The sequence below is a fragment of the Apostichopus japonicus genome, chromosome 9 (genome assembly GCF_037975245.1).
Source record: "Apostichopus japonicus isolate 1M-3 chromosome 9, ASM3797524v1, whole genome shotgun sequence".
NCBI lineage: Eukaryota > Metazoa > Echinodermata > Holothuroidea > Aspidochirotida > Stichopodidae > Apostichopus > Apostichopus japonicus.
This window is the reverse complement of record NC_092569.1, coordinates 19,963,608-19,973,991: the sequence shown is the minus strand read 5'-3', so window position 1 is coordinate 19,973,991 and position 10,384 is coordinate 19,963,608. Positions and strand designations below refer to the sequence as shown.

At 36.4% G+C, this 10,384-nt stretch overlaps 1 protein-coding gene across 1 annotated transcript; it reads right to left on the bottom strand.

Moving 5' to 3' along the window:
• Window positions 1–491: 491 nt before the first annotated feature.
• LOC139973120 (uncharacterized) lies at window positions 492–10,330 on the bottom strand. Its single transcript, XM_071979554.1, has 8 exons — window positions 10,299–10,330; window positions 9,930–10,105; window positions 8,749–9,013; window positions 7,507–7,812; window positions 4,675–4,784; window positions 3,825–4,133; window positions 2,786–3,050; window positions 492–1,953 (listed from the first exon to the last, which is right to left on the bottom strand). Exons 2-8 carry the CDS (start codon window positions 10,038–10,040, stop codon window positions 1,718–1,720), a joined length of 1,602 nt encoding a protein of 533 aa, XP_071835655.1. The 5' UTR covers window positions 10,041–10,105; window positions 10,299–10,330; the 3' UTR covers window positions 492–1,717.
• Between the last annotated feature and the right edge of the window lie 54 nt (window positions 10,331–10,384).

The following is a 10,384-nucleotide window of genomic DNA, read 5'->3' as shown; positions in this document are numbered from 1 at the left end:
CACTCCAAACCCCACCCCCTCCTCCTACATACATACACAGACAGAATATCACACATCGTTTTCCTCGAGAATGACTCAACCGTCATAAGTCAGTGAAAGAACCTATTGTCATTTGAGACGGATCCAGGATTTTATAAACTGATAAAGTAGGAAGTGTGACCGTGAGAACGTTGAAACTGGTTCCGATGTAGGGAAACTGATTCCTGGGGGAGGACAGAGGGGGGGGGGGGTGAATCATGACATTATCTTTAACGATGGAAACTACAACAGGTTTCTAAAGTGACATATTGATGACGGATTATATTAATTAGCAGATTTGGGAGTCGGGATTAAGTAAATTTGCATATTAGGGATGGAGTATTCCATTTAATACATCTGAACATACGATGGTGGTTGTTTAACTTGGAATTAGTCAAAACTATAGAAGAAATTTTAGAGACATTATGGAGACAGAAAGAACGACGAAAAGAGGGCAATGACAAGAAATAAGCTGACTTTTGAGTGACTACATATATTCATCGAATCTCCAAATAACATTTATAAATATATTTAAAAATATGATTTTAAACGTTTTCTTCCTATAATCATTTGTAATAGATTAAAATGAAATGATACTCAATGATAATTGAACACGATGATAAGGAAAGGGGAAATGCGATGGATATTAACTAGAAATAAAAAATTGATATGGTTTTGCTTCGCCTGTACCATTAATGAAGAATAACAGCAAATAAATAAAATGTAAGCCAATTCTTTGACCGGCGTTATCCGTGTTTGCCTACAATTTTGAGACTGTTACTAATTTCGTCGCACAACAATTCGTAATATATACTAATATTAATCTCTCCTGCTTGATGTTCTTTTCTGTTGTATTCTTCTTCGCGGATATTTTTCGAATAAATTTGCGATAATTTCTGGATCGACAAAGAAGATTTATAAAGAATGATAATACATAGACTGGTTTATAATCATTAATGTAGATTGTTAACAACGATAACTTTTCCTGCTTTGAATTTATTTATAGTTTGTTTCAATACAACCAGAGTAGATGATGAAATCTTGGTGAGAAAGTATGTCAGTTACAATTTAAAACAAAGGCAGTATTTTACTTATCACTTTGCAATAACCGATGTATTTAATTTATGTATGTATTTCATGTATTTAGCAACTGGACTAACATGATTTCTGTTTCTAAGGTCTGTCAGCTGAGGTTATAATTATCAGCTCTAACGTAAATCTGTTTTTATCATTAAGAACCTACAGGCTACAATTAACACACATCAGTCAATTCACTAGTGATATGTGAGTTATGAAAGGTAACCAGTTATTATAACATAATTTGTTTTGATAAAAAAACAACCGAAGAAACAAACAGAAGTTGCTAAATTCCAGACACTAACTTTAATCGTAATATCAGTCTAAATATTACGCACTGAAGTAAAATAGAGCTAAATATAATAGCTGTTTACCACAAATACTTACAGGTTCACTCTGTGTAACAAACATTAAATATAAATCATTATAAGAATGATAGCAGGAGGTCTAAACACGGATATTTAACAATTAACTCTTTTTAATGTGTCTTATTCTTTATTTTCAACATTAATGACTTGTTTCACTGCCGATGGTGATCAGTTATCATCATTCTCTGTGTATGATGTTTAAGTTATCTCTAGATAATTCGAAGCTGAGAATTATTCTAAACATCTACAACGCACTAGACATGCCTTATCTTCATCTCAGTATACTTGATATTATAATAGGGACCTGACGGTGTATACCAGGATATACCTGACCTTGCATTCAGTGCTGCATGATAGTCCCCATTGAGGCAACCTCTTTGACATCCCCGGAACCACCAGCCACAATGGTAGCCATATGAACATTCTCCATTGTTCATGTCCGAGGTACTGAAGGATAACTTCAAACGACTACGTAAACTACCACCATCACCTGAAGATTAAACAATAAAATGAATGGATTTAATTATTGTAATGTATATTGAGCTGGAAATCTCTAAACATCATGAGATATCATATTATCAACTATCCAATCTCTATTACCATATAGAAATGTGTCAGCATAAAAGAGGAAAAATTTTGACAGGGCAGAGGAGCCGGGCACTCGGCTGGGGGATGATTCTCTCACCTCTCCCAATTTTGTGAAAATACGCTATTATGACAACTTAAAGACACATTTAATAAAAAATACTGTGCTGTTGAAAAAAAAATGACATTTTTTTCTCACGTGTTTTAAGGTAATTTCGTGGTTTGCCCAATGTCACATCACTTTTTGTCCCTGGAGGGTTTTTCACGCCCACCACTACTACCCCCCCCCCCGATTGAATTCCTTTTATTGTTTTAATTTTTTGATATCCCGAAAAACTATTAAACGCTTGGATTGTATACTTTTTATAATTACTGTCTAAAATACGGAAGATTATTTTAATTAATGCCATCAATTAAAACAAAAAACAATGTGCAATAATAAACATTAAAGTGGTAATAAAATGCAAACTTTATACGGGTAAGGAGTTACTCATCATTTACATTAGCGAAATCAATGTAAAAAAATCACTATCTTTGATTAAACTTGTGTGAAATATTTAATTATCATTATTGTTACGTGTATTACCATGGAATGATAACTTGTAGCTTACGTATAAAGAAATACATTTCCAGACTTAGTCCAAACATATTCGACATCGAAATAATACCACTATATTGAAATAAATCCATTCACTGTTATGACGTATAAGCAAACAATAGTCTAACTGTTCACAAACCTGCATTTCCGCTGTATTCTCCCAATCTAGACAGTCGATAGTTGTCACTTTCATTGTTGATACGGAACCGGTCAAATTTAGCATAGAGTGGATTACCATTTATGGTCACGAAATCAACCCGGAGTTGATAATTGCCTTGATTGGTGAGGTAATACAGCTTATCATTTCCCAACCAGAACTCATGATCCAGCTCACCAAAGCCTTCTTTGTAGCTGATCCAGTTACGATTGAAATCAACAGAACCATCAACGCGACGTTGGAATACCTGAGTGATGGGGAGAGAGAAATATCATTCTAACACTGTTATACCAGTATCATTAAAACGAGATGTTATTTATTCTCAAATATTGTGGCGAGCAAATAAATTACATGCATGTGGTTGTCTAAACTAAAGATATCAGCAACTTCTCCCCATTCTCAATCCGGGAAAGAAAAGACATTCATCATAGCGCCCAAGGTCAGAGGTGAAACTCCAAGAGGTAAAAACTGCATCTGGCCTATTGTTGTATATCAAATGACAAAATAGATGTGATTCCTACGTGAGCTATGACTTAATATGGTCAAAAGGCCCACAACCTTAATGATGCGCATGCCATGATGTCATACTATAGACTTACCGTCCATCCTCCTCCGTCAGTCATATTATACATATACAATATATCGTCTATACAATAAGATGTCATACTACAGACTTACAGTCCATCCTCCTCCGTCAGTCATATTATACATATACTATATGTCGTCTATACTATAGGATGTCATACTAGACTTACCGTCCATCCTCCTCCGTCAGTCATATTATACATATACAATATATCGTATATACTATAGAATGTCATACTATAGACTAACCGCCCATCCTCTTCCGTCAGTCATATTATCAGCCGAACCGAATTGTACAGTCTTGGGTGATATTATACTATATATCGTCTATACTATAGGATGTCATACTAGACTTACCGTCCATCCTACTCCGTCAGTCATATTATACATATACTATATATCGTCTATACTATAGGATGTCATACTATAGACATACCGTCCATCCTCCTCCGTCAGTCATATTACAGGAAACATCAAATGATGATCCATTCGAGTTAGTTGGTATGATAGTATAAATACTATTAGTAGTGTTTCCAGCATTGTACCAATCCTTACAGTCGGTCATGTGTTTTGTACAATTCACTCCGTTACCTTGGTAACCACTCAGGCAGTAACATTTGCGTACATCGTTACGGACTTCACAAACCGCATCAGAGCTACACTGGTATAGGTCGTTGTCATTCATTACTCCATTATCACAGGTGGAAATCCTTGTACAACCTTCATTCACGAGAAATGAACCATTCTGAATCAAAAGAGAAATCATGTCAACAGAAGGTTTCAAATCAAATAATGAACTTAAGAAAACTAACAGGAAAATAAAAATTTAATAGAAAAAAAAACATATAATTATGGATCTGTGAATCACTGTATGCAATATACCATGTCTTCTGCCATGTACCGGCAAAGAGAAATACAGTAAAGCGGTATACACTTGTATGCAAATTTAATTATATCTCCGATGTTACAAAATAAATTCAAGTCCATTTTACAACCAACTTCAAACTACAAACTGTCATATATTGTCAACAAGTGTATAATCAGAACATGAAAATGAAGGTTAATGAACAAATATCTCATGATTCCATCTGGCTCCCAGCATTTTTTTAATATATTTTTCGAATGTGTATTACTCACGTGTAAAACGCAACAGTGGACTGAAACTTCCAATAGGTTGGACTCTTCTATCATTCTTAAAATGAAACTTGACTTATACAACAAAGCTATAAGTTAATATTTGAATTATATCGAAACATTATCGAAATACAGCTGTTCCTAACGCTTACCTGAATAACACTGCCATGACTCGTAAGGCAGTTTGTACGGATCGTGGTGTATGATGTGGCGTCAACCGGAAGCGAGGTACCCTCATTACTTGACCCAGGTTCACTAGTAACTAGAATATGAGTAATGTCATGGTTGATATGAGTGAAACAGAATTAGTATTCCAAACGTTCTCTATTTGATCTGCTGTCTTCACCAAAAAATTGTCGAGTGCTCTTGCCTTAAAGACCAACTATGGAGACTTTTCGATGAACATAAAATCCCACCATTTTGCATGTATGTAATCCTTAACTCACTCCAATCACATTGTTGTAGTTAACTTTACCAATTTCGGACATTAAATACGTGAAACATGGGAAGAAAAGTCAACTTTTTAGGAAACCTATTTCAGACATTCCTGAAACATTCCTAAGACATCAGGTGACCATGTGACGTCACCGTTGGTATACCTCACTCACAACAATACTTTTAGTGTGTAAAGTTGTATACTTGAGCTGCCAAATACATCAACGATATTACTCCTTGTTTTCCCGGAAAGCCACGATTCTGTATTGTTGGAGGTTGCAGTTATACCTCAGCCAACAAAAGCATCAGCTTTTTAGCTTTCCGAGTAGAAGAACCGACGTAAAACGCCGTAGACTTGGATCAATTTTGTGAGATCCACGCGGAAAGATTTTTCAGCACCCGGAGTATCTCATGCCCATGAGTCCACATACATGACCCTGGCTTGGTGTATGCTGCAAATGTCTCATTCTGCGAAAACTTGTATACTGTCGACAGCTGTGTCGGACATAGCTAATGTGAAATTAACCTTTTCAAGTCTCCTCGTAAACACGCCCTGGACGTCCTTACATGTAACATTATATCACGCAATTGACAGTATAATATTTACTGTAAGAGATGACCGTGTATATACCGTGCCTAGGGTAGCATTGATAGTACATGTAGTGAGGTACAACTCACAGCATGTGTAAATAGTTATGTTAGGATTTCATCGCATTTATCTATTTCATTTGTTGTATTCCAGTATCGTGAGTTCGTGATACATGTGTTATATTGTCCGTTATGTTTATTCCGGCATCTGCATGGTCCAAGGAGTTTAATAAAAACGGTTCTATGTAGCGATCGGACGTTTTATTTCGTTAGTGACTGTCTTGTGATAGTGGGATGTTACTAGTCAAGGCCTGTTTCAACTAGACCTAACTCTATGGAATCACACAGAGTCACGGTAGGATTTCGCCCAGGATTGAACGAGAAACGTGGATTTGGATATTCACTGCTAAATTTGTTTTATTGAAAGGATGCTTTTTCTGTGTTTTTACTTTTGGATATTAAAACGAGTAAGTACTATGTTCAGCTGAAGCTAAGTCATGTACATGCTACCCTGGTCGATTCGGGTCAGCGTCTTCTCGTATAGTTGTTCGATTTTGTTTATTGTCTTTTTTGTAATTCGTCGACAGTAACGTAAGCCATTTTCCCGTCACATATCACGCATGAGGCATCTTTTAGGTCTATTCTTCTGTTCAGTTTGCGGTATCTTGCGATCAAATTGTATTACGGAATCGGCAAGCTGCTTGCATTGTCTACAGTATACCGTACGTACCTATTGACGCTCCGCTGTGTAAACGATGCCTCCATTTGAGTGGAAATTTTGCTAATAAAATAACCCATTTTACTAAGTTTTCTGCTTAAAATTGTCTTAAAACTAGTTGTTTATCTGTATGTGTTCCTGTTTTAAAGATAACAGCTTTTCAAACGCTCGAAATTGGAAGTCAAATACAGTACAATTATTCGCGATCTGTGTATAAACAGTGCCTATTTCAGCGTTTGATTTTCGCGGTATTCCAACAATAACGTCACACGGTGACCAGAGGCTCCTTTGGGTCAATCTCTGTTTTCAGACATTCCAGAGATAAATGACACGTGACTACCCAAAATGTCCATTTTCGTGGTCGTTTTTTGATGGCTTATAGTAGGTTTTCGAAGATTATTGTTTACACATGTTGATTATGGGTATGTAAACTCCCAAATTAATGGAAAATCCCCCAATTTTTTTTTGTCTCCATAGTTGGTCTATAAGTTCCAAACAGTGTACAGTTCTCGCAATATTTAACACACGGATATTTTCTAAACAGATTGAAATTATTATTAGCAGGAGCGGGGGCATCTTTATCCTAAAATAACCATGAAAGTAAATGTATAATGTTATCAATGGTCTTTAGGCTTACTTCTTTTTTATAATTGTTCTCGGCCTTTTGGCTAAGATCATGTGTAGTATCTGTTCCCTTTTCGAGGGGAATGGTGATGCACACCCGACGATGATCACACAGTAACAGTCCCAATGCAACTGGACTGGGGTTGAGAGCGGATCAGTCGTTCGGTAGTCTGGTTTTCGTGCCCAGGTCTTTCCCTGGGCGATTTTTTCTTAAAAAGTACCAATGTTCTATATATATATATATATATATATATTTATATAATTGAAAATCGTAATGAGTTGGAAAATCAAGAACAGTGAAAAACTTCCAGCCTCCACCGGGATTCGAACGAGGGCCTCCCGCTCTGTACGCGGACACCTAACCACTAAGCTATGGAGCTAATTGTATGTCCGGAGGTTCGAAACCGGTAAGGAAGGTCGTCATTCCACTGTAGGCGTTTGTCACCTGTATCGAACAATACTAGTTCTGTTTTTGGTGACATATTTTGCCTTACTCTAGAGATCAAACATATATTTATATTTATATAATGTAATACCCAATATGTATGTAACACGATTCAGTAATTTATATATGTCTATGACAAAGCTAGTACGTATAACATAATTGAGACAATTGTACCTGTTATACAACGCATTCCAGCATCCAAGTTATGTCCACAATTATGTTGTCCCCATCCAGAGTTACCGCAGTGATCGATACTGCCCTCTCCTCCGGAACAAGCAATGTTTTCCAGCCATATTGGGCCTGTCCCTTCACCATAGTTAGCGTTACCTGTTGCTCTCCCAGTATCACTATAACCAAGTTGACGACAAGCCACCGACGCGTCATTGTCATCCCAATATTTACCACAAACAGTACCCCATTGACCATTATGGTGAATCTCGACACGTCCTTCCACGTGAGTGGTGCCATTAACAAGTCGAACTGTTAGAACATGTGAACACGATCACAAATGTAAAAGGATCAATGAAAGCAGAGGGTATTAAAACCAGACAAGTGACATAATTCACGTGGTTGATTTAATTATTATCATTACTTTTCCTTGATTTTTTTCATTAAGAAGTGAAGGTTATAACTATGATCATTTGATAGTGAAGTATCTTCATTCCAAAAGCATTATTCCATAAAGGAGTAAATATTAGCCACCAACAGTTTTAAGTTTACAAATTAGTTTGTTTCTGTTTGTTTAATATAATCAACTGCGGAGTGACTGCAATTTGAGGAGAATATCATCATCATTTTATAATGATATCTTTTGATTGGTACAACCATGAATCTTTATTGCGATCGTAACAATTACTAAGACGGTAAACATATTCGACTGAAATACGATATGAATAAACGTCAATGTGCACAATGTTATTTAACAGATGTTATCAGTTGCTAATGTTAACCCGTATAATTGCATATTGATTTAGTTGTACTCGATAAGCAGATATCGCAAAATATACAAAATTCCTACAACATTCACCCTCTTTTTGAACATGAAAAATAAGAATTGTATTGTTATATTGATTCAGTTTGTCATCACCGTCTACCAAAGTACAATTCTCTTCACAGAAGGATACTAATTTCCATGAATTGAGAAAGAGCAAGAACAAACTAAAGATTAATTATCTGTGTTTTTATTAATTTAAGTAAGACATTTTAATTGTACACCAGATCTAGTAGACTATATACAATCAAAATTGCGTCAGCAAGTTGAGTCTTAGTTATAGCTTCGTTTTTACATATCACTTGTAATATTACTATCTGTATCGCTAGACGGTTCCAGGGAACATGCAAACTCAATATTATTTGATACTACTTCTCAGCAAATATTTCTTACCATCGCGAGGCATATTAGTGAAGTGCACTTACTTTGGTTTGAGGTGTGTAACTCGATAGTTGATAATGTGTAGTTTCCCCATTCGTCTGTGATCCTAAAGTAGTCATAGTGCAGCTTATATGTAATATTCGACTCTGTAGAAAATTCCACTCGAAGCTGATAATTTCTTTGGTTCGTTATATACGCTATTTTGTCAAGTCCGAGCCAAAATTCACTACCATAGAAACCAAAACCATTTTTATAGTCCAACCAGGTTCGATTAAATCCAACAGATCCGTCCAAGCGCCTTTCTAGGACCTGAAACCGTACAAAAGAATGCATTGTTTTCAACAATAGGTCATTTTATTTTAACGAAAAATTAGAACGAATTGATAACTGGTTAACACAGTAAATCTGAGCAAACGATTAGTCAAAATGCGAAAGAAACCAATCGCAATAAAGTTGTACTCATGTTTACTAGACGTCGATTTTTATAGTTTTACCAGGATCTAACAATCCAACATATCCGCCCAAGTGCCTTTCCAACACCTGACACCTGTAATAAAAAATGCATTTTTTGCAACCATAGGTCATTGTATGGGCGCAGATCCTGGTGGGGACCGCGGGACGCGTCCCCACCAACTTTTTCAGTGGTGGGGACATTATATACCGTGTCCTCACCAATTTGTCTTGACCAAACGCTGCATTTAAATTTTCCCTTTATTGAACTTTGGCACAGGTTTATCCAGCATTGTGCAAATGCCTTGCAGCAGTTCTCATTTTATTATATTTATCCACAGTTGTTAAATCTAGGACTGTCTATGATTGTTTTCTGGGAGAGGACCCCAGACCCAGGCTCATCGTAAACAAAAGTCTAATTGGATTATTTGTCCCTGATTTTCTCTCTGCAGACGCCAAAGTTAATTTCTAAGCCATGATATCTAAAACTTAAGGAGGTTTGGGAGCAACACTGGGTCTGGGAAGTGTTATTTCCGACGATATGGGTTGTATATTTGCCAAAATATTTATTGTACGCTACGCGCGAACCCATCGTCGCGCTGCGCTTAGATAGTATCAGAGAACGGACACGCGTCACAACCATCATCCAACACTGATCTGCGCCCATGGGTCATTGTATCTTAACATTAGAGTTGTACTTATTTTACCTGACGTCGTTTGTGTCTTTATTTCCCTTGTATATGTTTCATAAAGCGTGATAGAATCTAATACGTACCGTCCAAACCACATTTTCTAAATCATCTTCGCAGTACACCTCAAATGGTTCTACATACCCATCGGGCTTGATCTGGTAGACACCAGAGCCCGTACTGCATGTAGCGAACATGGTGAAGGCTTCATTACAATCCCTCGGATACAGAGGTTGTTGAAGGAGGTCAAATATGCTTTTGCCTGCTCAGAAGGAAAGTTAAATTTAAGACAATATAAGCCATTGTATTGTTATTGTATGTGAAATTATAGTACTGGTTATTAAATTATGAACAGGAGTGGTAAAGCATGATGAGTTGAGAAGGAATATTATCTTAATGATTGTCACAATGTAGGGTAATTTAGTTGGATATTGCTGAAGAGATTAAGAACTTACTCAATGAAAGTGTAGTATCGTAGCTGGTCGCGGCGATCTTCCGATAAAAATAAATGAAATATAAGTGTTTATTTTTAGTAAGATAC

What these genes read in the sequence shown, in the direction of transcription:
- LOC139973120 (XM_071979554.1), bottom strand. Translation starts at nt 10,040, where the DNA reads ATGTTCGCTACATGCAGTACGGGCTCTGGTGTCTACCAGATCAAGCCC. An exon ending in GTCATGGCAGTGTTATTCAG is followed by an intron (nt 4,134 to 4,674) that starts GTAAGCGTTAGG and finishes CTTTTGATTCAG; the next exon opens with AATGGTTCATTTCTCGTGAA. An exon ending in AGAATACAGCGGAAATGCAG is followed by an intron (nt 1,954 to 2,785) that starts GTTTGTGAACAG and finishes TTTAATCTTCAG; the next exon opens with GTGATGGTGGTAGTTTACGT.